The sequence below is a fragment of the Leopardus geoffroyi genome, chromosome E2 (genome assembly GCF_018350155.1).
Source record: "Leopardus geoffroyi isolate Oge1 chromosome E2, O.geoffroyi_Oge1_pat1.0, whole genome shotgun sequence".
NCBI lineage: Eukaryota > Metazoa > Chordata > Mammalia > Carnivora > Felidae > Leopardus > Leopardus geoffroyi.
Window position 1 is genome coordinate 34,508,398 of NC_059335.1, and position 25,080 is coordinate 34,533,477.

The 25,080-nt window shown below is 55.6% G+C and overlaps 2 protein-coding genes across 9 annotated transcripts; one reads left to right on the forward strand and one right to left on the reverse strand.

Moving 5' to 3' along the window:
• Nucleotides 1-1,055: 1,055 nt before the first annotated feature.
• On the forward strand, nt 1,056-10,432 carry POLR2C (RNA polymerase II subunit C). 2 transcript variants are annotated; one of them, XM_045442867.1, is made up of 9 exons: nt 1,056-1,243; nt 1,425-1,474; nt 3,771-3,839; nt 3,988-4,040; nt 7,431-7,559; nt 7,982-8,033; nt 8,252-8,420; nt 8,566-8,640; nt 9,414-10,432. In XM_045442867.1, the coding sequence occupies exons 1-9, from the start codon at nt 1,158-1,160 to the stop codon at nt 9,556-9,558; spliced, it is 828 nt and encodes a 275-aa protein (XP_045298823.1). In that variant the 5' UTR covers nt 1,056-1,157; the 3' UTR covers nt 9,559-10,432. The 2 variants fall into 2 exon arrangements, with proteins under 2 accessions (XP_045298823.1, XP_045298824.1); XM_045442868.1 differs by having other exon boundaries at nt 1,085-1,243; nt 8,566-8,678; nt 8,927-9,513.
• On the reverse strand, nt 10,381-25,035 carry DOK4 (docking protein 4). Of its 7 annotated transcripts, XM_045442865.1 has the most exons (10): nt 23,147-23,293; nt 18,450-18,550; nt 17,642-17,891; nt 14,033-14,140; nt 13,755-13,869; nt 13,335-13,454; nt 13,055-13,244; nt 12,195-12,333; nt 11,914-12,037; nt 10,381-11,796 (listed from the first exon to the last, which is right to left on the reverse strand). In XM_045442865.1, the coding sequence occupies exons 3-10, from the start codon at nt 17,705-17,707 to the stop codon at nt 11,678-11,680; spliced, it is 981 nt and encodes a 326-aa protein (XP_045298821.1). In that variant the 5' UTR covers nt 17,708-17,891; nt 18,450-18,550; nt 23,147-23,293; the 3' UTR covers nt 10,381-11,677. The 7 variants fall into 7 exon arrangements, with proteins under 7 accessions (XP_045298821.1, XP_045298822.1, XP_045298819.1 ...); XM_045442866.1 differs by lacking the exon at nt 18,450-18,550 and having other exon boundaries at nt 23,147-23,323; XM_045442863.1 differs by having other exon boundaries at nt 10,381-12,037; nt 17,642-17,888; nt 23,147-23,256.
• Nucleotides 25,036-25,080: the final 45 nt, after the last annotated feature.

The window sequence follows — 25,080 nt, forward strand, 5'->3', positions numbered from 1 at the left end:
CGTCTGTCTCCTGCTTTGCCATGTCTTTTCTAGGTCCACTGGGTATAGATGGGGGAAGTCACAAGCTGATCAGTGTTTCCAGTCCTTTGGCCTTTCACTGGCCCCCTTCCGCACCTCTTTAATTCTTTGTATTGTGACACCCTGGCAGGTCCCCTACGGTAGCTCTTGCAAATTTCATCCCATGCTCTCTTTTATCCTTCGTAACATCCCTCTCGCACTCCGCAGACAACCATAATTCTTAATTTACTGAGATGACACAGGCTATGAAGCAAAGGCCCCCTCCATGCCCTTTCCCTCTGCCTCAGGAAGAGGTGTCGTGTCTAGCTAAATCAAACTCTTTATCTCCTCTCTAATTCTGCCCCCTAAATGTAGCTCTTGCTAAGTTCTACTTTAGAGCCTCTTCTCTGTATGAGCAGCTGTCACCTTTTGAGGCCCATTCAAACCTTTCTCCAGGCTGTTGAGAGGACTTTGGTAATCTTTATTGAGCATCCACCCTGTGAGGGGCACGCTGCCAGGCATGCAGAGATGCAGGTGCAGAGATGAAGGGCCCCTACCCACCCGCCACGACTACACAGGCTGCAGATGATGCATTGAATGGGCGTTGTATCTTACCGCATTTTCCAAAGAGCACGATCCAGACTTGGGGGTGGAGGGAAAGGGTACGGGTATATATTTACCATTCTACTATACTTTGCTAAAGTATGCTTCTGTTTTTCCGTAAATGGGCAGATTTACTTCATTCTCTTAAAGACATCAAATAGTCCTCCTATGGTCGTGTATTTAACCGTCAATGGACAATTAGTTTTGTTATCTTCTGCCATTACAAGCAGTGCTGCAGTGAACGCCCCTGTACGTGTATCTTTGCTGACAACTGCAGGCATTTTGGCAGTATGAATTCCTGGAAGTGTTGTTGTGGAATCGAGGGCGTGAGCACGTTTTGTCAAATCCGCCCCTCAAGGTGGTTGCACCTGGTGCCCTTAAAGCAGGTGGGGGTGTGAAACGCCAGGCTCGGAGCGGCGGCGGCCTCCAAGCAGCAGGCGGCGCTGTGAGCGTGTCTGTGCCGAAGCGGCGCGGGCCGCGCCGACCCACTTCCGGCGACGGCGGCGGCGGCGGCGCAAGGGTGCTAAGTCCTAGGGTCCGGCGGGTGGTTGGGCACGATGCCGTATGCCAACCAGCCCACCGTCCGGATCACGGAGCTCACCGACGAGAATGTCAAGTTCATCATCGAGAACACGGACCTGGCGTAAGGCCGCTGAGGGAGAGGCCGGCGGCTGTGGAGCGCGGGGGGCTCGAGCGCGGGCCGGGTGGGGATCGTGTCCTAGAGCTGCGTTCGGGTGGCGGGGTTTTTGCTTTGGGAATCGTGGGCGCGGGGCGCCGGCGTCGATGCTGCGGCGCCTTCACGCCGATTGGTTTTCATCCCTCAGGGTGGCCAACTCCATTCGGAGGGTCTTCATCGCCGAGGTGCCCATAATAGGTAAGCGAACCCCACCTCTCGTTGCCCACACACGCTCCCACACACCTCGGGGCCGCAGCCCGCCCACACCCAGAGCCTGGTGGGGCCGGTAGTGGGGGCTCTGAAAGGACAGCAGTGCTGGAGATTTGATCAGACCCTGTACTCTCGGCCCAGGGCCACTTGGGTCCACTCTTAACCTACGGGTTGGCGAAGAGCATGGGTTCGGGAGTCTGCGTGTTCGGGTTTGAACACCGTTTTCACTTACTGCCCCTGTGCAACTTGGGCAAGTGTTCAGCTGCGTGCCGTGTTTTTCTCTGTGGCATTCGGACGTTAACAGTGCTTGCAGAGCGACGGCAGGGACTGAGTAACGGAATCTCTCTTAAATGCCTCGTGTTGAGTACCGGTAGATGTCTTTTTATGAATCCGGTCCTTCAGCCGCACTTAGGGAACACGTAAGTGCCAGGCAGGGTGCTAGGAACTGGGACTGCAAGGCTGCCCGGTGCAGGGTTCTTGCCCTGGTGGAGCACACAGTGGGGTTGCCCGCTGACGCTGCTGCGGGGTAGCCTTGGGTCAGTAGTTGAGAAGTAGAGCTACAGTGCTGTTGGCGCTTGGAGGGAGGAGGATCGGCTCTGGTTCCAGCCACGTCGCTCCAGGCCTTTTTCACCCTTGTAAATATACTACAGGTATTTTCGGAGTGTCAACTCAAAGTTTGGGTTGGAGAAAGGAATGTAACTCGGCTGCTACGACAAGTGTGCAGACTCCCAAGGAAATAAGCAGGCCAAGGGATTGGTGAAGGAGAGCATGGAGTTTCCACCACTGCAATCCCCAGGCACTTCTTCAGCTCAGAGCTTGGAGTGCTGATCCTCCTCCTCCTGCCTGACCACTCCATGTCTCTGGGCCTCAGTTTCATCATGAGTAAAATGAGGGAGTTGTACTTTGTGAGGCGGCCCTGGCATTAGAGGCTGAATGCCACTTGCCCCACACGTTCAGTTCTGCGGATGATTCTGATCACCTGCTACATTCCAGGCCACAAGGGGAATACAAAAGTTAAGACATCTGAAGACCCCAGCTCCAGGATTCTCCGAAGCTTGAGGTAGAGACAAGACATACACAAATATAACACAGTGCAAAATGGGACAAGTGTCTTTAGTCTGGATAGAGTTTTGTGAGGGGAAAGCTTGCAGGGAGGAAGTGTTGGTATCTGTATCACAGAGGGCAGGCAAGGCTTGGTTTGTAGGAGGCTCAGAGGATTTACACCTGCACAGGAGAGGGTAAGGGCACGTGGGAGTAGGGGGTTATTGGGAGTAAGGAGGCGGAGTCAGAAAAGCCTGGCTTATGGCCCTTACTTGGCTTGGGGAAACAATAGAAAGTGTAGGACAAAGCGGGTTGGGTCCTAACTGGTCCTCTTCTGACTTCCATTCCTAGTGTCCACACCCTTTTTGGTAGTTGGGCTCCAATGCCATTTGATTTGTGAATTTGTTTGCATACAGGTGTTAATGTGTTTAAGTCAAGTGTGTGCGGAAATACAGTCCTTACCTTTCTACTAGCTCATTGCTGGTAGGAATGGGTTTTGATATTTAGTATGCTGTGCACATTAAAGGAATTCTTTACGTGTTGATTGATGATAAAGAGTTAAATTCAGTGATTTGGTCATTGTATCATAAAATGAGATATGGACCATAAGCCTGTGTTACTTCTGTGAGATTGGCCTTTTTTTTTTTTTTTTCTTTTTAAGAGAGAGTGAGTGAGAATGCAAGCCAGGGAGGGGTAGAGAGAGAGAGAGGGAGGCACAGAATCTGAAGCAGGTTCCAGGCTGTGAGCTGTCAACACAGCACCCAACACAGGGCTTAAGCTCACGAACCGTGAGATCATAACCTGAGCCGAGTCAGACACGCTCAACCGACTGAGCCACCCAGGTGCCCCAATTTTCCCTAACTTTTAAGTGCCCAAGTAGTTTGTGTTTATGGATTTGGTGTTGACACGGATAGCAGATGTAAATGCTTCTCACAGAAATATTCAGCTTAAAGAAACGTGTTCCCACTGCCATGCTGTTCCCTAAGTCAGTATTTTTTGTGTGGGACAGGGAACCCCCTGCATTAAATCTGCCTGAGTAGGGATGGAGGCTGTGTTGCCTGTGGTTCTTGTTAAAATACAGATTCCTAGCCCCCACTGGAGCTGTGGAATCAGTTTCTGGCAGTCTGGCCCAGGCCCCTGCAATTTAGTAAGCATCAGGTGCTTCTTAAATCTTGAGGACCACTGTTCGAGGTCTTTAATTTGGTGGCCGAACTGCATGTCTGCTTTCTTGTTTTATTTTTAGCCATTGACTGGGTTCAAATTGATGCCAATTCTTCAGTCCTTCATGATGAGTTCATCGCTCACAGGCTCGGTGAGTGCTGGGTTGTGAAAGGTGGAAGGGAGGGGGCTGTGCCTGGTGTCAGAGGAGGGAGCCTCCTCACTCCCAAGGGGGGGCTTCTAGGTTCTCCTTTTGACTTGACTATTTGGACTGCTTTAAAATGTCTTTCTGTTTCTTCCAGGACTAATCCCCCTCACAAGTGATGACATTGTGGACAAGCTGCAATACTCCCGGGTATGCTGTGTGATTGGGTGGGATGTGCGTGGGGGTAGGGGGCTCAGTTCTCAGGGATTTTCCTGACGTTTTCCTTCTAGCTTTTAGAAAGACAGCATGGAAATGTTGCCTTAGAGCCCAAGCAGGCACTGGTCCTTGGTCCTGCCAGGCTTCAGATGATCAGGCTCCAGGGGCATCAGGGAGTTTCTCCTGCCAGCCACACAAGATGGGGTATACACTAGAGTACCCATTTATACCAAGCATCGGGGGCTCTGCCTTTTCAGAGTCTGATCTGTTCAGACTCTGCTCTCCAGAGTGTCTTTTCCCAGTAACGGGAGCCTAGGAGGCTGAAGGGAGTCAACAGAAGGTTAGGGAGTTAGGGAGAGGTAGGGGTGAGATCAAGGAAAGAGACTGGGACTGTCCCCCACAGCAGCACCTGAGGGCTGTTGTCTGCCAGATATGTGCCTCTCCTTGTAGGTGGTCCTCGTTAAACATGGCCCTTCCTCTAGGGCTGTATTTCCTTCCTGTGATATGTTAACAGGCCTTGGACTTGGGAGGAGTGGGACAGGACTAGGTTCCCTGCATCCTTTCCCCAGGGCTCCATTAAATAACAGCTTGAGACTCTTCCCGCTTGGTGTCTTTGGGTGATCCTTAATCAGCCCATCCTCTAATATTCACAAGGTCATGCCATTTTTGTGTGGCTAATTTGATATGTGTTATAAATCTATTTTTGTTGAATTTTTAAAAAATGTAGGGGCGCCTGGGTGGCTCAGTCGGTTAAGCGTCCGACTTCAGCACGGGTCACGATCTCGCGGTCCGTGAGTTCGAGCCCCGTGTCGGGCTCTGGGCTGATGGCTCAGAGCCTGGAGCCTGCTTCTGATTCTGTGTCTCCCTCTCTCTCTGCCCCTCCCCCGTTCATGCTCGCTCTGTCTCAAAAATAAATAAATGTTAAAAAAAATTTTTTTTTAAAATGTATATTTATTTTTGAGAGGAGAGGGAGAGAGAGAAGAGTGTGAGCGGGGGAGGGGGGGAGGGGCAGAAAGAGAGGGAGACACAGAATCTGAAGCAGGCTCCAGGCTCTGAGCTGTCAGCACAGAGCCCGACGTGGGGCTCAAACTTACGAACTGTGAGATCATGACCTGAGCCAAAGCTGGATGCTTAACCAACTGAGCCACCCAGGCACCCCTAAATCTGTGTTTTTTAAAGAGAGATTGAAGTACACAGGAAAGTGTGGAGATAATCTGACCAGTACTCTTGCTCCCACCAAACAGCTTGTCATAGTCCAACATTTTGCAATATTTGCTTCACGTTTCCAGATTTTTGTTTGTAAGAAATGAAACATCACAGATATTGGTGGGGACAGTTGTACAACCAGTTGAAGAGCAGTTTAGCAATGTCGTGGGTAAAGATATGCATATGGCCCCATGACCTAGCAATTCCATCCATTAAGTGTTTTTCTAGTATTTGCTGAACAAAGATGTTATGGTCTCCTCCCCTTTTTTCTGTTTTTTTTTTTTTTTTTTTTTTTCCTGAAAATCTACAGAAAAGTTAGAAGAATCAAATAATAAACAGCCACTTACTTTCAGTTTTAGTTACCAATTGCTAATATTTCGCTACATCTGCTTTGTTTTTCCTATCCGTGTTATTTTTGTTGAACCATTTGAAAGTTGCAGATACCATAACACTTTTCCCCTAACTACTTCAGCATGCTTGTCCTAAAAATAAGGATATCTTCCTACATAACTATGCCATCATGCTTAAGACTATTAGCATTATTTTGTCGTATTTCAAATATCCAGATTTTCCTGGTTGTCCCTCACATGTCCTTTCTTGCTTTTTGTCATCTAGCAAAGATCCATGCATGCATTTGGTTGTTATACTTCTTTAGGCTCTTAATCTCAGATCCCTCTCCTTTATGATCTATATTTTTTTGAGGTTGTGTACCTTTTCATCTCTTTCATGCCAGTTTCTTTAATTCAGTGTTTTTTTAGTAGGTTTTTGTTTTTGTCTTTTTGTTATCTCCTAATGCGGGGCTCGAACTTACAACTCCGAGAACAAGAGTCACATGCTCTACTGACCGGGCCAGCCGGGTGCTCCCCTTCCATTCCTTTCATATACATATGAAAGAATATATATATATATATATATTAATTATTCATTCATTTTTGAAGGGGGGTAGTGGAAGGCAGAGAGAAAGGGAGCGAGAATCTCAAGGAGGCTCTGCCCTGTGAGCACAGAGCCGGACACGAGGCTCGATCTTGTGAACTGAGGTCATGACCTGAACTGAGATCAAGAATCGGATGCTTAACCGACAGCCATCCAGGCACCCCAGGCATTTCATTTTTTTTTTTTTTTTTAATTTTTTTTTTTCAACGTTTATTTATTTTTGGGACAGAGAGAGACAGAGCATGAACGGGGGAGGGGCAGAGAGAGAGAGGGAGACACAGAATCGGAAACAGGCTCCAGGCTCTGAGCCATCAGCCCAGAGCCTGACGCGGGGCTCGAACTCACGGACCGCGAGATCGTGACCTGGCTGAAGTCGGACGCTTAACCGACTGCGCCACCCAGGCGCCCCAGGCATTTCATATTTCTAATTAGGGTCTCGGTTGCCTGCCCGCCTCACCTGTGTGTGACTGCACACTGTCCAGGTGTGGCCTCTAGCGCTTCCTCCTTGTCTGAGAAACCTCAGAAGCAGGTTAGATGTTCCTCATTGGCCTGAGGGGGCGAACAGTTTGGTTACATTCCAGTAACTCGCCTGAAGTTAAACTGCAGCAGATGGTCCCTAACATAGGAATGGATTGTTTCAAGAGTCGTTGCTTAAAGAACTGTTGCTAGTTATTGAAGCTGAGTGATGGTTACACGGTCGTAGTCTCTTCTGCTTTGCTCTGCTCTTGTGAATGCATGAAATTTTCCATTATGGAAAGGTTTTTTTGCTTTGTTTTTAAAAGAAAAAGTAGTCTAGAACTTGAAAGAACTTTACTGCTGTTGCCTGGATCATTTTATTTTAAATGATGATTGCATTCCCGAGCTAGTCCACATAGTTCATGGGAAGCTGCACTCTAAAGCGTGAAAGCATCATTCTCTTGCTTAACGCCTTGTATCCCTGAAGAAGGGCGCTCCGAGGGCCAGGGTGAGAGTTTAGCAGTGTGTCTCCCGGTGGTGGCCTGGCAGCTGCTGGAGGTGGAAAGTAAACCCAGGCGTCAACAGGTACGGGTGGTCTCTAAACTGGGAAGGGCCTGCACTTGGGCGGCCCGGGAGAATGGTGTACCAGATTGGCATGGCCCACAAGAGCCTGGAGCCTGAGAGCAGCCCTTTTACATTAAGAAATCTAAGGAACTGGGTGTTAGAAGCAGGGAGCTCAGGGCTCACCACCTCTCCATAGGCTCATTCCTGCTTGTCTTCCCGCCTCAGGACTGCACGTGCGAAGAGTTCTGCCCCGAGTGCTCAGTGGAGTTCACTCTTGACGTGCGGTGCAACGAAGATCAGACTCGTCACGTCACGTCTCGAGACCTCATCTCCAACAGCCCCCGGGTCATTCCAGTCAGTGTCTCACAGTGTCCTACCCAGGACCTTTGTTCTCCTCCTGGCTCGAAGTGAGCCAGACTCGGTGGTTTCTTACAAGATGCTGATTTCCCTTGTGTTACCCTCTGCCTTCAACTGAGCCTGGTGCCTAAAAGTGCTAATAATTCTGGACAGTAGCCAGGGTGGACAGGAGCATTGTTGTGCTGTGTGCCCACCCTCTGTCACCCGAGGACCCTTTGAGAGGGTACTGTTTTGACTGAAAAGGCTGTCACCAGGCCGTGAGGCAGAGGCTGGAGTCCAGCTCCAGCACAGATTTAATCCTAGTACCCCTCATTCCCAGGCATCCTGTCCCTGGTCGGCAGGTACGGGAACATGGTTGCCAGAAGAGGTGACTGGGGAGACGAGCAGCTAATAAATGCCTCTGTTTGGGCTCCCTCCAGGTGACCTCCCGGAACCGAGATAATGACCCCAATGACTACGTGGAGCAGGACGGTAAGGGGCTGGGGGGAGTATGCGGATCTCTGCCCGGCTCGTCGTTCTGCAGGCCAGCACAGAGGCAAGACCACACAGCTTCTCGTGCTCCCTGGTCTCTGTCAGCTGACCTTTGGGCTGTTTGTCCTGACTGTGTGGTCTTCTGGTGGTATTCCGGGTCAAAATTCAGGGTAGACGGTGTCTATCGGCCCTTGACTGACTCACACCTCTCCCCACAGACATCCTCATCGTCAAGCTGAGGAAGGGCCAGGAGCTGAGACTTCGAGCCTATGCCAAAAAGGGCTTTGGCAAGGAGCATGCCAAGTGGAACCCTACCGCAGGGGTGGCTTTTGAATATGATCCTGACAATGCCCTGAGGCACACAGTGTACCCCAAGCCTGAGGAATGGTATGTTCTCATTGGGAGTAAAGGCATTCAGGGTGGGTTGGTGTGGAAATGGCTCCCAGTCACTGGGGTCGGGGCAGGCTCGCTGTGGACATAGTGCCCTAAAAGCAGCGGTAGCAGCCCTGTGCTGACCTGTATTTGACCTCAGGCCAAAGAGCGAGTACTCAGAGCTGGACGAAGATGAGTCACAGGCTCCCTACGACCCCAACGGCAAGCCAGAGAGGTAAGATCCAGGCCGGCACATGAAGTGTGTAAGAATGTATGGTTTTTTTTTTTTTTTTTTTAATTTTTTTTTTTTTCAACGTTTATTTATTTTTGGGACAGAGAGAGACAGAGCATGAACGGGGGAGGGGCAGAGAGAGAGGGAGACACAGAATCGGAAACAGGCTCCAGGCTCTGAGCCATCAGCCCAGAGCCTGACGCGGGGCTCGAACTCACGGACCGCGAGATCGTGACCTGGCTGAAGTCGGACGCTTAACCGACTGCGCCACCCAGGCACCCCAAGAATGTATGGTTTTGGTGCAAGGTCTGAGTCGGGAGACCCTTCCCTCATGTCCCAGTGCCCGTGAGCTGAGGAAGGAAGGGTAGCTGCAGAATCCATGGCGGGTGCAGGTCCCAGGGCAGGTGATCATCTCCCTTGGTCACTGTGGGATGAGGGGCCCTGCGGTTGTTCACTCTGCTCCTCCTCTGATGAGCAATCCCCAAAGAAGAGGTCTGCCCAGAGCCAGAAGTGACCAGTCTTCTGACAGTGAACGTGAGCCACTGCTAACTTGACTTTCCACTGTCTCCATGTGGAACACATCCACTCCGAAGTGTTTTAAGGTTTCCCCAGTAGCTTTTTGAGCTAGCTGTGGCCTCCTTGGAGTCCCGTAATGTGCAGCAGGACCCCCATTAGTAAGAGGTTGAAGCCACCCAGGAGAGAGCGCATGATCCGAGGCCGACGCTCGGCTGAGCCAGCCTGCCTCGCGGAGGGCTCTCACCAGACTCTTCCTTTAGGTTTTACTACAACGTCGAGTCCTGTGGCTCTCTGCGCCCTGAGACCATTGTCCTGTCAGCCCTCTCTGGATTGAAGAAGAAGCTGAGTGATTTACAGACCCAGTTAAGCCACGAGATCCAGAGTGATGTCCTAACCATAAACTAGCACAGCTCACCTGTTTGAACAAAAAAGGGGGGGATCTGGGCCAGCAGCTGGATTTGTTTCTCCAGAGCCTCTTCTAGCTACTGGGATATGGACAGCTGTTGGCTCGGGCTTCTTGGCAAACCGTCAGTACCCACTAGAAAGGGAGCCGTATGGAAGAGGCAGCCTATCCCAGCTTTGCTCAGATTGCCAGGCATGCCACTGGCATTTGAGGCAGGACAGTTTTTTACTAGACATCTCACGTCCCTGGCTCTGCCCACTCATTGGCAGTGGCATTCCCCAGGACATCCCTTCCAACGTGTTTTCTTATGTGCCTTTGGGGGAGTCTGTTGAGAACCACTGAGCTGGACTTTCTTCTGTTGGTCATTTCAGGTCTTCAAACCCTTTCTGTCCAACAGTTGGAGGTTTCACAGTTGTACCTTGGACTTCCGGTGTTAGGATTGAGTGTTAGAACCCTCATTCAAGTTGCCTACAACCCGTTCCAGTCCCTGCCCAGAGCCAGGCTGCTGGCACTTTGCTCAAATCTCCAAGTGTCCCTAATTTGAGAACCCTTAGAGAAGAGTGTTAGAGCCTGGCTGCCTCCCTGCGGCAGGTAAACCCTGTATTTCATTCTCTACCATTAGTTATGAACTTCACTGCCAGTAGCCTGATTATTTAAGTTTGGGTGCTGGGGGGCAAGGGCCTTAATGAAGGGAAGGTCTGGCCTTGACCCCTTACCCCTTAGGGTAGAATCATGCCCAAAGTAATTAGGCAGCCTGGCAGGAGAAGCCTGGAGAAAACCAGAGATTCAGTACAGAAAGGAAGGGATATTTATTGATTCAGGAGTTGTCTTTTTAAAAGTTTTTATTCTTGGCAATAAAGAGCACAACATAATCTCCTTCATGCGTCATCGTGCCACTAACTTGAGCCAGCCGGCCCTACCTCCCTCTCCAAGGGCTTTGGTGCCGAGCTGGCTGTGGCCCCTCTCTGGCTCCAGGGCGCTCCTGGAGGGGCCTCTTGCTGTATCATTCTGCCACAGCTTGAATAGTGGTTATTTACAACAGGATCTGTTCCACAAATCAGAACCCTAAAGTATTTAAAAAAAAAAAAAAACAACCCACACACGCAACCGAGGGTTTGATGGGAATAGAAAGATAGCCCTTCTGCAAGGTAGTCAATAAATACCAGCACTAGAAAATCAATTGCTTTAATTGCATTTCAGCAGGGAGCCTCAGCACCATGTGGGGAAGAGGAGATGGGAAGGGCTCGGTTTCCGAGTGCTTTTGGCCGGCCATAGGGTGGCCAAACGGCAGAGGGGCTCCCTCTGCTGGGACATCACCTACCCCCAGCTCAGTGAGGGTGCGGGAGGGGTGCTCCCCGCAGCCTGGCCCCGGGGCGGGGAAGAGCTCAAACCGGCCCTCCTCCTCCTCGCTGAGGTGACCTGCACCCCCACCCCTGGGGGATCTTCTCAGCCTACTAAGCAGGAAGGAGCCTGGGCAAACATTACATTTTAAAACCAGATTTTCACCTGAGGTGTCAACCAGATGTCACCTCTGCTTAAAACTCCCAAGTGCAAGGCTGCCAAGAGGCACAGTGGAAGCTCAACTCCTTCCTGTGCCCCTCTAGGCCCAGAGGAACTGAGAAGCCACCTGCTGTCTCAGCCCCTGGGCTGCTTGGGGAAAGCCAGCAGTCCCAGCGCCAGCCTGGAGCTCTGTCTCCCTCCTCTGGCCCTGGCCACTCAAGCAAGTCCTGGCAGCAGGAGGGCTGTGCCACGGAGGACAGGGAACAGCTGCCCTCAACGTTCAAAAACAGCCTTGACTGTGACCCGGTCGTGGGATTAAAAACTGTATGTGGTATCGGGGAGGGATGGGGGAAATCTCAGGAGTATAGAATATGTCATAAGCCATATATATTAAAATCATTAACAGTATATAGTCCCACGGTAGCTCCAGCCCCGCACATGCTCTGGCAGTGTGGCCAGCCCTTTGCCTTGGTCCAGCCTCACCCTGGGGGCAAGGAAGGGATAGCTTGCTCCGCTTCTCCAGGCTCTTGGCCAGCAGCCCCTCGAGGGCGTCCACAACACGCTGCAGTCGGCCCAGCAAGAGGCAGCCCCGGCGGTCCTTGGCGCGCGCCGGCCCTGCCGTCACTGGGCTGGGGTCTTGGCCTCGCTGCCGTCCCCCTGGCCGGGCTTTGGCTTTAGCAGGATGAATCGGTTGAGGAGGTCTGTTTCTGAGCTGGCCTGGGCTGCCCCGTACCCCTCACCTGTGGACACGGAGGCGGGCTCAGGACTTGGACGCAGGTCAAAGGACCCCCGCCCAGAAGGCCCGGTCCTCCACAGAACCTTGTGGCAGGTGAGTGTGGGGCGCCGCTGGGACTCACCGGCACAGCTGGACGCCTCGGCAATATTCTGGGAACCTGTGATGTGGTGCCAGTAGGCACTGCGGGGCAGCATAGTGGTGGGCGTGCAGGGGTATGAGTAATGTTCCGTGCCCTTGTTCAGCAGCTATGGGGCAGAGAAGGGGGAGCCCTCCCGTTAGCTCCAGGGGCGGCGGCCTGCCTCCAGCCCAGCACCCTGCCGGCCCCTGGCGTACGCGCCAGCTGGAGACAACTGGCGTGCTCTTAGCCTCCCCGGTAGCCTGGACCAGTGCCCGCTGCCTCACCCTCACGTTCTTCTCCATCTCCAGCAGGACGCGCTTGTGTTGCTCAGCGATGGCCAAGGTGGCACTGTGGACCCGCTGGTAGATCTGTTCCCCTTCCTGTGTCTGGAAGGTGTAGAGCCCTTCCCCGGCATCACACATCCTAGGGACATGAGAGGCACCGAGGGCGAGGTAGAGGGGACTGCACCACGCACACACACGTGCTTGGTCCGGCTTTCCGGCACCGCAGACTGGCCGCGCCCCAGGCCCTCTGCACCCCACCCCCTCTGTCTTCCCAGGGTGCTGGCCGCACAGCCCAAACGTGCTCGGCATTTTCTGTGTACCAGTGATCTAAACGCCTTACAGGAATGAACCCATTCAGGTTTTTCTCCCATCCCTTTGGTCTGCGCACTTTTAGTTTCCTGTTCTGAGTTTTCTCAAACCATTTTGCAGATGAGGAACCTGAGGCCTACTGATGGTAAGTAGCTTAGCCAGGATTATACAGGGGATTACACAGAATTTAAGTCTAGGCAGGCTGGCTCCAGAGTTCAAGCTCAATCCTCACCATAATTCTAGGAGGTGGAGTACTTTTTTTTATCCCCTATTTGACAGATGAAGAAAACAGACCTGGTCCACAGCCACAGAGCTGTAGGTGCCAGGGCCAGCATTTGATTTGAGCCCCAGAAGTTTGAAACAGCCGCACTTGACCTTCCTGGCGTGAGCCTCAATTTCTTCATCTATAAACTGGAAACCTTACGTTCCCTTTTGGTTTTCTATGCTGATAAATAAGCTCCCAGCACAGTGCCTGATAGAGTGAACGACAGCCGACAGCATGATCGTGGTGGGACATGGTGGGACAGGGTGGGGGGGCAGGAGGGTCCTACCGGCCAGCCTCGAAGGTAAAGCGTGTGGCATCCCGGCCATAGCGACGCAGCGAGCAGAGGGGCCACGAGACGAGCTTCACGCGGGGGTTGTGTATGTCCCAGAGGTAGATGTTCTCGTGGGTGATCTGCAGCTTGCACTCGCCATACACATCCAGGTTGGGGCAGGGCAACAGGAAGACATTGAAGCGGTCTGCAGCGGGAGAGGAGGAGTGGGGCTGGAGCCTCCCCAGGGGAGGACTCTCCTCCCTCCTCCCACCCCCTCGGCAGCGGCAGGCCTCACCTGTCTGCTCACACTGCACTCCTGGGGCCAGGAGGTCCGGCTCTCCCAGACTGATGTCATTGAGTCGTGACCCCAGACACTCCACAGACAGTGTCTTGTACCACTCCTCCGCCTCCAGCTCTAGAGAAAATGGTACCTCGTGCCAGCCCAGGGTCCCCCAGCAGCCCATCCATCTGCCCTCAGCCCAGAGTGTCCCACCATGCAAGGCAGAGAGAGTGAGGCCAGTGGATGCTACCTGCCTGAGGTCTCCCCTTGTCCTGGGGGCCTGCTCCCTCCAAGCCCCACCCCCCCACACTACTTTCACCCCCACACATCACCCCCAGCCAGGGCTCATCCTGCTCTGCCTCCTCCCAATTGCACCACTGGACCATGACTGGCCCAGGGGAGTCTGGCTGGAAACCTGCAGCCCCCGCTCCTCACCTGAGTCGCAGGTGAAGGTACGTGCTGAGTCGTCGGTGAATATGATGGCCACCGCCTGCCTCTTGGTCTCCTTGGGGAGCCGCGTGACACATTTGACGTTGCTGATCTCAGTTACCTGGGACAGCATCCAGGAGAGACTGAGCCAGGCTGGAATGCCTCCCTCTGCACTCCCCCCCCCCCCCAGTGGTGCCACCCCCAGGAGGGTGCTCTTGGACCTCAGGGCTCGGCAAATCGTCACTGCTTACAGACTGGGGTAGCTAGGACCCAGGCCCCCTAACCTTGGGGCAGCCTCGGAGGCACACTGACTTCTCATCTGGGTACTTCTCCAGCCGCTGGGGCCCTTTGCTGGAGGATTTCCGGAACACCAGCCAGCACCTCCGATAAATCTGTGGGGCAAGAGGGCAGTGGGATCAGGCCTCCTGGGACCACTCCCACCCAACATGGCCCTGACTAACCCCTGCCTGCCACAGGGGGCAGTGCTACACAGCCTTCCCTGGAGACCCAGCCCAGGAGAAAACCTGGGACCAGCAGCGAAGCCCCCTCCCCAAATTGAGGAAGCAGGCATTTCGTCCCTGGCTCTGCAAGACGGTTGCACAAAGAGTGCTCTGAATCACTGTTTACTGCTCAGCTCGAAGCTTAATATAAATAGCCAACATTTGTTTCCCTTCTGTACTTCCTAGTGTTCTTCACAGTCAATCTCAGGCTCACTCTTGAGGTTCGTTTGATGATCGTTGCCACTTTACAGACAGGAAACTGAGGCACCAATAAGTAACAGTTGATAAATGGTAGTGCTGATATTTTTAAAGCGCTGGCTAGATCCAGAATGGATATTTGGAGGCCACCCCTAACAGTCTGCCCAGGGCTCTGGAAGTGACAGCCACAACAGAGGGAGTGTCCTGGGGACAGGGATCAGACCCTTGACCGTTCTGAGCCTGCATATCACCACAGCCCTTGTTCTCAGGGGCAGGGGAGGGCTCTTGATGGGGGTAATACCCCCTCTCATCTCTGGCCACCCTCTCTTGTCATCCTCTGACATTCTGGAGTATAGGAGGTCAGGATTAGTTCCCTGTTCCAGTTGGGGAACCAGAGGCTCTCAGAGGTTCCCCAAAGGGGCAGAGCCAAGAACCTGGGGTTACCCCACAGCATAGTGCCTCCCCAGGCGAGGTTCCCTCCTGTCCGACTACTGCCAATGACCCCGTGCCTAAAACTGCCTTGATTCTCTAGAGCTTCATGGGCTCATCCTGACTGCCAAGGAGCCAGGGTGCAGGGAGCCAACCATGCTCCAGGGCAAACTGGCTTGTCAGACCCCCCCACCCCCACCCCCAGTGGTGGCCTAGCCACCGGCCCGGGCTGCAGACTCTTCCTTCCCTGGCCCCCTCCTCCACCCCAGGCTCTCTCTCAGCCTACTCTGTCAGTGGGCACTGCAAAAGCCCGGCAAAGCCTATTCCAAGAAATCACAGGTGCCCCCTCTCACCGGCAAACAGTAGGGAGACTGGGGGGTGCCCAGAGCAGAGGAAGCAAGAGGCCCATAGCCCCATGCCTATGGCCCTGCCACTCAGTCCCCAGGTCCTGGGTAGGCAGGGCCCCAGGCCAAGAAGCCACTCAGAACCAGGCCATTTCTGGGACCATCTGGAACTCTAGGAGGTATCTCTGCTCCTGTACCCAGGGCCCTGGCTCAGCCCCTGGCCTATCCACCTAAACCACAGCAGGCCTCAGCTCTTAGCTGGGGAGCTCCTTTAGGACAGAGACTGTACTTTATTCTCAGAATCTTCACTCACATCCTGGTAACCTTGTTAACACAGCTCTGCTGAACAAGTGAATGACCATATGAAGAGACCGTGAATGGCTGGCTGGATGAATGAATGAATGAATGAATGAAGGCTGTCGACCCCAATATGCCCTGCCAACTTGGGCTCCATGAAGCTTGCAGTGTAGGGGCAGAAGGCCCAGGGGCCTGAGCACCCTGGTTGCCTGGTTACAGATACAGATAGATACACACACACACACACGCGCGCGCACGCACGCACGCACAGCCCCAGGGAGCCACTGTGCTCAAGAGCCCTCCTTCCCCACTTCTCATGGTCTTTGATCAGCACTTCAGAAACACTGCCACAGCTCTGCCAGAGGAAGGCCCTGGCGGGTAGGAGGGTCTGTTCCCCAGCTCTTTCAGCCCCTCCTGGCTCACCTTTGTGAGCTGAGACCAGAATGGCTGCCCTGGGACAAGAATGGCTGAAAGCCCCTCATATCAGACCTGCAGGGACAGGCTAAATGCCCTGGGTAGGGGGAGACCCAAACTGGATCTGGCCACACCCCAGCTCCCAATCTCTCCCACTGGCTGTGTCCACCTGTAGGCCACTTGGTTTCAGGTCTCCTCCTGGAATAGGTCTGATACTAAGTGCAAGTGGCTGCCTCAAGGGGGCTCTCGTTTCCCCGTAAGCTCTGCACTGGGCAGGGCCTTGGCCCAGGTGGTCCCCCCGCCCCAGGGACCTGCTAGACCCAGGCCCATAGGAATGAGGACCCATACTAGAAGCTGGGCCCCTACTCCCTTGGCCTCCCCACCTCATTTTCAGTTTCTCTAGTTCTGTGCTCCACGTGGGTTCCATCCCTCTCTCAGGACCCGAGCAAGGTGGTGCACACCCAGGCACGGTCTCCTGGACTGAAACCCAGGTTGGGATACAAATCCAAATCTAGCAAAGACTCCAGACGTGCCTACAGCTCAGCTCCTACACTCTGGGCAGAACACACGCCCACAGGGGCGCGCAGGACCACAAAAGGGGGGGGGGAGGGAGGGGCAAGAACCACCCCTCTCCAAGGCCAGCCCTGCTTGGTCTGGTTTCCAGGCGAGGAAACCATATCAGAGCCCTGTTCCTCCCCCACCCCACTCAGGCTGAGCCAGGAAGCCTTGAGAAGTCTGATCTCACCCCACCCCCATCAGGGCAATGGGGGAGGGGAGGAAGATAGAGAAGGGAGACCCCGTGAAAACACAAGACTTGGGCCACCTTGGTCACCAAGGATACCCTCCTACTGGGGAAGGACCCCTCACTGGAGGTGGGAGAGGGTCAGCAGGGGAACAGAGGCAGCTCTTGGACAACCTCACTGAGATCATTAAGTTGGTCCCAGGAGCCCCTGGTCATGCTCTCTGGGGGTTGAGGGGAGGCTGTACTCACCAGGAGGGGGTGAGGGGGGCGCATGCCCACAGAGGTGTATCTGAGGCCTCATCCCCACAGACCCTGTAAGTAAGCCCCCAGCTCTGGGCCAAGCACCCAGTGTGCAAGGAGCCACCGCCAACAACTTAGAGGGAAGCAGCCTGTCCCAGAGCCACAGGCCATCCTGCTCTAAGTTCTCATTCCTAAACCACATAAATACCAGCCTCTGCACCCTCAACATCACTGCCCTGCCCCACAGCCAACCACTCTCCTTTTCACACACTCCTTTAACAGTAAAAGCAATAGCCAAAATAAATACATAAGGACCCGTACACAGAAAGCAATGGAAGCTGGGGGAGACCAAGGGACTTAAGAGAAAAGGGGCCAAGAGAGGGAGGAGAGAAACAGAGAGGCGAGGCAAGGAGGAGGCATGGGGGAGTGAGAGGCTCAGACACAGCCCCGCACTTCCAGCCACTGTCCTGGCCACAACTTCAACAATGGCAGGGCAGCCGCCTGCCCGTCGTCGGCCGCCACCGCTGGCCCGGCCGCTGGGACGCCGGCCAGCCCTGCTGGGGCGGGGGCCACAGCAGGCACATGCCGGGTAGCCGGCTGGCCAGAAGCCTCGACACCACAACTGCGCGATGCGGCCCCAGGCGGGCACCCGCGCACAGGACGCGGCAGGCTCCAGACCAGGTCTTCGGACGCCCGTCCCTCGGCAAGGCCCCTCGGAGGGTGGCTCACCCCAAGCTTCCTGCTCTTCATCTTCACGTAGCCTTGCTTGACGATGTCGTTGAAATTGGTCGCCATGGTTTCCCCACTGCCTTTGGGGTGCCGGGCCTGGCTGAGAGCGGGGAGGGATGCCCAGGTGGCCTCGGTTTCCGGATCCTCCTATCACCTGTTCGAGACACTCCGTCGTCGGGGGGGCCGCGAGGGCCGCTCCTCACCTCGCCCGCCTCAGCATTGTTCTAGCAGCTCCTCTGCCCGGCGCCTGCTGGAAATAAAAATGACAGGGAGATTAGACAGTGACATCTTTCTCTTCCCCTGGCTGTCTCGCTCTTTTTTCCTTCCTCTTCCCACACTCCTCCCTCCCTCCCTCCGCCCGCCCTTCTTCCTTCCCTTCCCTCCCCACCCTGGGACGACAGAACCATTCAGGAAAACCGAGGTGGAGGCAGCAGCGAGGAAAATGGTCCAGCCCAGTCCCCTCCCTCATGGCTGGGGCTGGCGGTTAACCCCTTCCTGGAAGGGCTGGCGCCGGCTCCCACTGTGGAGGTGGGAACAGAGGGAGGTGGCCCAGGAGCCGTTGTCCCGTCCCATCTCCTGTTACAACTCTGGAGCAGACTTAAGGTGACCTTCCCAGAGCCAGGCCCCCTCCCACGCACAGGGGCCTCAGGGGAGAGCCTTCGGAGAGAGGGGAGGTGGGGTGCCCAGGAGGTGGCCCACAGTCTGGTGTGAGTGAAATCCACACTCCCCGAGCTTCAAGACAGTCTGCCTGGTCAGTCTCAGCAGACCCCCAAATCCCTCTGCCCACCCTCCCCCTGCCAGTCTATACCTGGTTCTCTCCAGCCCCAGGAGGGAGGCTGAGAGTCAAGCCCACTCAGGCCCTCATCCCGGCCCCTGGAACTCTTCAGTAGCTCCTCTGGGTGCTGCTTCCTGGGTGGGAGGGCAGAGTCCAGCGGGGCGGGCCCCCAGATAAGCCTGAGGAATGTGCTGGGCCGACTGGAGGTGGCCACTGTGGAAACAGTCACCTCTCCCTGGCCCTAGGGGAACCCGCTGGTCTGGGGGTGCTGGTGCTGAGTGCCCTATGTCCCAAGCATGGGCAGGAGTTAATTACAGACAGAGCCAGCAGTCACCTGGCCCTGGATTAGAGGACACAGCCAGAGAGCGGTGAGGAGCACCAAGGGGAAGTCTACAGGGAGCAGGAAATGGGGATGCCAGCAGGGGCCGCTCTGAATCAGGCAGATAAAAGCTAAGACTAAGACTAGGGGAGGGGGTCCTCAGCAATGGCGCAGTCTGACACCCATTCTACAGACGGAGGGGGAAAAGAAAGCTGCCCAGAAAGGATAAGCAACATGGCTAATGTCGCACAGCAAGCCTGGGGCAGAGCCAGCAACGAAAGAGAAGTTTCAGAGTGGGTGACGGAGGCAGGCCCGGGGCGGGAAGGCAAGGTGGAACGTCCTGTGGCCATCTCTGGCTGCCTACCACCACCCAAGCCCTTTCTACCATTCAGGCTCAGAAGCAGGGGCTTTGCCGGCAACTCGGCCCCCGTGTCTCCAGGATTGCTGGCTGGGAATGGAACAGCATTTCTGGGGTCAGCAGGGCATCTGGGCCACCAGGATAAAGCCCTGGGACAGGCTTGCTGCTGGATCCGCCAGCAACTTGGCATTAATTACTCTCCTGGAAGATGGTCTGTTGAGTACCTAACAAGGAACAGATGGGCCTACCCCCCCCCCCCCGTGGGCACACACAAACAAGAAGGGGATGGGCAAAGAGGGTGATGCTCCCCTAGCTTACCTGCACCCTGATAGCCTCTTCCGCACACCCTCAGCTGCCTCCCTGCCCATTCGGTCCCTCTATCCCGGCCCCCCTGGGTTCCAAGACCCTCCCAGATGGGATATCCAAGTGGTTTGCTTTCCTCCTATACAGTCTGGTCTAGGGTCCCCTTCCCAACACTGACCCCCAAACAGCCCCACCACACCTGAGCTCTGGCAGCCAGAGACTGGTAAATTTCCCCAGCTCTGTCTCTACTGCCTGCCCATGGGGCTGCCTAGCCCCCACAGCAAGGACCACCTCCGTTAAATTCCCCTCCAAGGCTGGCCATTGGCCACAAGGCTTCTGGGTTCATTCAAGGGAGCCTGGGGTGTGACACAGCCAGGAATGTGAATCCAGCGGCCTGCTCCATGCCTCAGTTTCCCCATCAGTAAAAAAAAGAGAGAGACAGAAAATAAGTCCCACTTTGAGGAAATGCCTCATGGGGGTACCTGTTTGCCCACTTTGGACCCAGAGCTTCCGCCCCCAAAACAAAGGCTATTTTTATTTCAAGGGCTGTGACACTATCATAACCAAGCCTTCCACCTGCCCAGTTCAGGCCTCTTGTCATGGCCCCGCCAACCAGCTACCTTCCCAAGTGACTGTGATGCCAAGCTCTCAGGAGCACCGCTGCCCTGTCTGTCCACAGGCCCACACCCTAGGCCCTAGAGCCAGCCCCATGGAAATAACCCAGCAAAAGAGCAATCTTCCACGGGAAGCCCGGGGGGCAAAGGCTCGGCAGCTCCCTCTTTGGCCCTAAGTCACAGGGATTCCTGGCCACACTCAGACCCTAATGAAGTTTGCAAGAGCAAGACCCAGCCTGGGACCCAAAATGGTATGGCAAAGGGGGGTAAGGGAGGTAGGGGGAAAGGTCAACAGGTGGACCCCCAAATTGGACAGGCAACGGGATCCGGTGTGGGGGTGCCCAGAACTAACTCATCCCCCTGAGGGACTGTATCATTAAGCTGGACAGGTGGCCCCGGGCTGAGCCTGTGAGGGCCCACTGGGGCCTCATGGTGGAACACAGAAGTCCAGGCACGGGGCTGAGGCAGTCCCTGCCTTGCCACACCTGGGGCCACTTTCCCCATCACTCCTGGGCCACCACCAGCTCTGCCTCTCTCGAGCCCACAGCTGCCAAGAATGCCCCACTAATTCAAGGCCTGATGTCTCAGGCCTGTGAGCTCAGCTCTGAACACCCAGAGAGTGCTCAGCAGCCCCCTGAGTACTGCAGGGGAGAGCGGGGGCCTCCCATTCCTCCTCCCAGCCTGGCATCAACATGGCTGCCCAACCAGAGACAGCACCCACCCTGAGCCAGGCCACTAAGGGCTCCTGTACAGAGAGAGCTGGACTCAAAGGCCCCCTTCCCCCAGCTGTCCCCGGAAAGGGCAGGAGACTCCCTGATGCCCAGCAGAGTGGCGGGGCAGGGCCTCCCAGCCCCATAGGGTAGCCCCTCTGAGCACTCCTTCCCTGCACCTGGATTCTGCCTGGAGGCTTTGGCTCCAGAACAAACGCTACTTGCTGTTGTTGGCAACCAATGACTGAGCAGGAGCAGCTGCCTGCCTGGCCGGGCCTCCCCACCCCGTGGGGGATAGGATCTTATCAGGGCTTCAGGGACAGCCCTACCTGGACACGCCTCACTGTCATCTCCCTGTGTCTCGCCCCATGGCAAAGATCCTATCAGCAGGATTCTCTCCGGCACCAGGGACACTTCCCATCACCGGTACTCAGGCCCTCTCTCCCCCAGTGTGATTGTTATCAGGGGCCACGAGGGCGTCTTCCCATCCCACCCTCTGCCTCCACCCATGCAAATCCCCTGAAGAAACCACCAGCTCAGACACTGCGGGTCTCATCTAAGGCGGGTGGCAAGACGATCAAGTACCCAACCCGACAGAGTGGGATGAGGGAACATCTGAACAGCCACAGTCTCCTGGGCCCTTAAGTCAGGCAAATGATGTTATGCCTCCACGCAACTGCCACTCTGCTGTCTCTGGGCCCCTCACCCACCCCTCTGGGCCCATCTCCCCCACACCTGCCCCGCTCAGCACGCACGGCCTTCTGTCTGTTGCTCAACACGCCTAAATCCTTCCCACACAGGACCACTGCACTTGCTGTTCCAAGCCTACAACACTGTTCCCTCTGACGGTCCCAAGGTTCATTCAACGCTTCATTCAGGTCGCAGCTCAGAGGTCACCTCCTCAGAGAGGCCTTCCCGGACCACCCGAGCCAAAGAAGCCCCGCCAGTCAGCCTCTATCCAGCTTCACTGTCTTCATCACACACATCACTATAGGACTGTCTTGTTCCTTCAGCTCTTCATTTGCTACTTGGTCGCTGTCTCCTAGAACACTCTAGAACATCAGTGCCTTGTCTGTCTAGTTAATAGCTCCATCCCAGTACACAAGACTGTGTCCAGTGCAGAGTAAGTGCTCAGTAATTGGGGACTGAAAGCATAATTCTCTCCACTTGTCCTCCTCACCCATCCTCCCACCACCACCCTTAGCCACCTGGCAGGGCCCAGCTCAACCTCCACACGCATGTTAAGTAGCGATGGGCTCCCACCTCCCTGGTTCCGGGTCCTGGGGCCTTCCCAGGGCTGACTGTCATGGTCAGCAAACTGTTGTTCCTGAACAACCAGCCAGGCCCCAGCTGGGTTCAAAGCTGCCTCAGGGGAGAGAGTACTGCTGACATGGTGGCCAGGCCTCCCCATCTTGGTCAGGGTTGTAGGGTGAGGTCATGCCCAGCCCTGCTGCCCTGCCCGAGAGGGGAGAGCTAACAGTAGCCAGCACCCAAGCACAGAGAGGCAAGCAACTGGGTGGGAGGGGTCACAGCTCCTGAAACCCATCCTGCAAGGGGGGCAGGAATGGCCTGCACTCCAGCCACATCTCTCTGAAAGGGGCAAGGAAAGAATCTGCACTAAACAAGACCAGGCTCGCACCACGGCCAGGAATCCTGCTAGGCCCCTCACTGCCCTTGACTTGCAGACCCCTACACCCCAAATGCTCCATCCAAGTATCCTGGCAACTGCCAGGCACCCACAGCTTGGGGCTGGCAGGCTGCACAGAGGCCCTGCTCTGCCCACATCACCCAGGTGCTCAGCCTCTGCTCAAGCTTCTTTGCAGTGACAGAAAGCATTTAACTGGAAGCTGGGCCTTGGGGGCTCTGGCAGGAGGGGAAGGTGGACAGTCCCCTATGGCCGGGGGAGGAAGGTTCCAGGAGAGGAGGGGAGCTGACCATGAGTTTAAGTTGTAGGATAGGAACCATTTGCAGGTGTGGTGGGCAGTGGGCAGCTGGGGTAGACAAGTCTCTTGGAATTTGGGGGAGCTGAGAGAGAGCAGGCCATGGGGAGCAGGAAAGTGGGGAGGAAGCTGGGGGCTGCGATGGGCTGGGATATGCCCGGTCGGGCGGCAGGCCCAGAGTGGAGACCACAGGGGCCTGGGCTCCTCCGACGGTTGGTGTGGGGCACAGGTGAGGTCAGGGCCCCGACCAGGGCTCCCCTGTAGGCGAGAGCTGGTGTAGGAGGAGCCCGGAGAGAGTTTCAGGGGCCTGGGGGGGGGGGGGGGTTGGGGGGGGGGCTTTTGTGGGAGGGTCCCCGAGGCCCCCTCCCCCGATAGGGTTGGTAGGTCCCATAGGCTTGGAGAGTTCTCGGGCTGGAGTCGCCCAGGGTCTCGCGGGCTCGGGCGTGGCCTAGGTGCCCCCTCCCCAACTCGCGCCCCCCAAGTTACCTGGGCGCCACGGCCCGAGCCCGGGGCGCTTGCTCGGCGGGCGGCGGGCCAGGCTCATACCCGCGTCACGGCGCGGCCGGCGGGGGCAGCGGGGCGGTGGCGGCACCGGGCTCCGGGCGGTGAACGCGAGGGAGGCGCGGCCGCCGGGCTGGGCTCCGGCTGGGACTCGGCTGCATTTGCCCCGCCGCCGGGGTCCCGCCTCCCCCCGCCCCGAGGCCCGCCCCCGCCGTATTCCTCCGAGCCGCGGGACACGCACTTCCGCCCTGGGGCCCCCAGCTCGCCTCCACCGCCCCTTCAGTTCGCCCTCGGTAACCGGCCCAGCCCCGCCGTCCCTCCCTGGACCCCTGTCCCAGCCTCCTACCGCCTCTCAGCCCCTGGAAGCTGAACCCAACGACAGCCCTCAGCCCCCAAATCTCAACCCTTAACTCCTTCGGGAATGACACGCGCGCGCACACACACACGTTGTTCCCCTATCCCTATACGACTCCCTGGTCCCTCCAAGCCCAGCCTCCCCGAGACCTCAGCGGTACCCCGCACCCTCCTCACACACTCGGGTACCCGCTACAGCGCCTCCAACTCCAGAGGTCTGCTCCCCTAGCAGTCTGCCAGCCTGGCCCTCCCCTGGCGTCCACTCCACCCTGGAAACACCCAATACTCCCATTCTATGTCCCCCCTGAGACTTCGGCCTTAAGTCCAAACCCCATTCCTCTCGGTCACCCCCCCTTCCCTGCAGCACACACACTCACCTCGCTGCCCCTCATCCCATCGCTGCCCTGCTGGAATCTCAAACCACAGGCCTCCTCAGCTGTTCCAGGCAGGGATGGGGGAGTTCCCTAGGGCCTTCCCAGGGAGGGACTGTCTCACCCCTCTGGTTGTGATGTCTGCACCCCATTACACCCGTGGTTCTCTGGGTGTGCTTTCTGGGCCAGAGGAATCACCACCAGCATCACTCTGAAACGTATTAGAAATGCAACTTCCCCACCCCACTCCAGACCTATGAAATCAGAAACTCTCAGAGTAGCCCCCGGAAGGAAATCTGTGTTTCATCAAGCTCCCAGGTGATTCTGATGCACACTATCCCCTGCTTTCGACCCAATATACAAAATGAAACAAAAGTACGCACCTGAACAACCAAAACCCTGAGAAATGAAAACACCTCCAAGTCCAAGCCCAGGTGTCATCAGAGAGATAGGCCTAACACCTGGAGGGGCCAAGAATCACAGCACTCACCCATGGAGTCCCTGCCCCTGCCTCCAAGACGCCGGGCCTCAACCTTACCCAGGCTTGCCTGAGAGCTTCTTAGGGGGCTGCTTCCCTTCCCCTGAAAGTTTTCCTGGATAGTCATTGTGGTGCCCCCAGGACTCCCAGCAGCCTCCCACCCTGGGCCTCAGCTAAGCAGCCCCTCACTGCCAGGGGAGGAAGCAGCTGCACCGGTCCCTGCTGGCCAAGCTGGCCTGGGTCTTGACCTCCTGACCTCCCCATGCAGCTCCCAAACTTGACCCCACCTGCTTTGCTTCAAACCACAGCCCATAAAGCCCTCCGGCACTTGATCCATCACGGCAAACTGTGTTTGCCACCAGAAACCTCTGGAGAACTTTTGGCCAACAACAACAACGACAACAAAAGAGTATTCACAATAAGCAAGCATCTTCTCTAGAGCGGGGTTTCATAAAGAGCTTCTTTCTCTCATCTCCCCCAATGCAGTCTCCGTCTGCATTGTTGTTGTCTAAATTTTTTTTCAATTAAATGTTTTATTTTGAGATATTTGAAGAGTCACGTGGTATTAGAAGCTACAATACAGAGAGATCCACGTACCTGTAGCCAGTTTCCCTCGATGGTGGCATTTGTGCCACAGCATCCCAATGCAGACACTGACATCGAAACAAGATACAGAACATTTCCATCAGCACCAAGATCTCTCTCTCTCCTGTTGC

Excerpts from the sequence above, each read along its gene's own strand:
- DOK4 (XM_045442864.1), bottom strand. The coding sequence starts at position 17,707 with ATGGCGACCAATTTCAACGACATCGTCAAGCAAGGCTACGTGAAGATG. Across the intron at positions 13,870-14,032 it reads GCCTCCGAGGCTGCCCCAAG|GTAACTGAGATCAGCAACGT; the intron begins GTTAGGGGGCCT and ends ATGCTGTCCCAG. Across the intron at positions 13,455-13,754 it reads TACCTTCACCTGCGACTCAG|AGCTGGAGGCGGAGGAGTGG; the intron begins GTGAGGAGCGGG and ends CATTTTCTCTAG.
- POLR2C (XM_045442867.1), top strand. The coding sequence starts at position 1,158 with ATGCCGTATGCCAACCAGCCCACCGTCCGGATCACGGAGCTCACCGAC. Across the intron at positions 1,475-3,770 it reads CGCCGAGGTGCCCATAATAG|CCATTGACTGGGTTCAAATT; the intron begins GTAAGCGAACCC and ends TTTTATTTTTAG. Across the intron at positions 4,041-7,430 it reads ACAAGCTGCAATACTCCCGG|GACTGCACGTGCGAAGAGTT; the intron begins GTATGCTGTGTG and ends TTCCCGCCTCAG.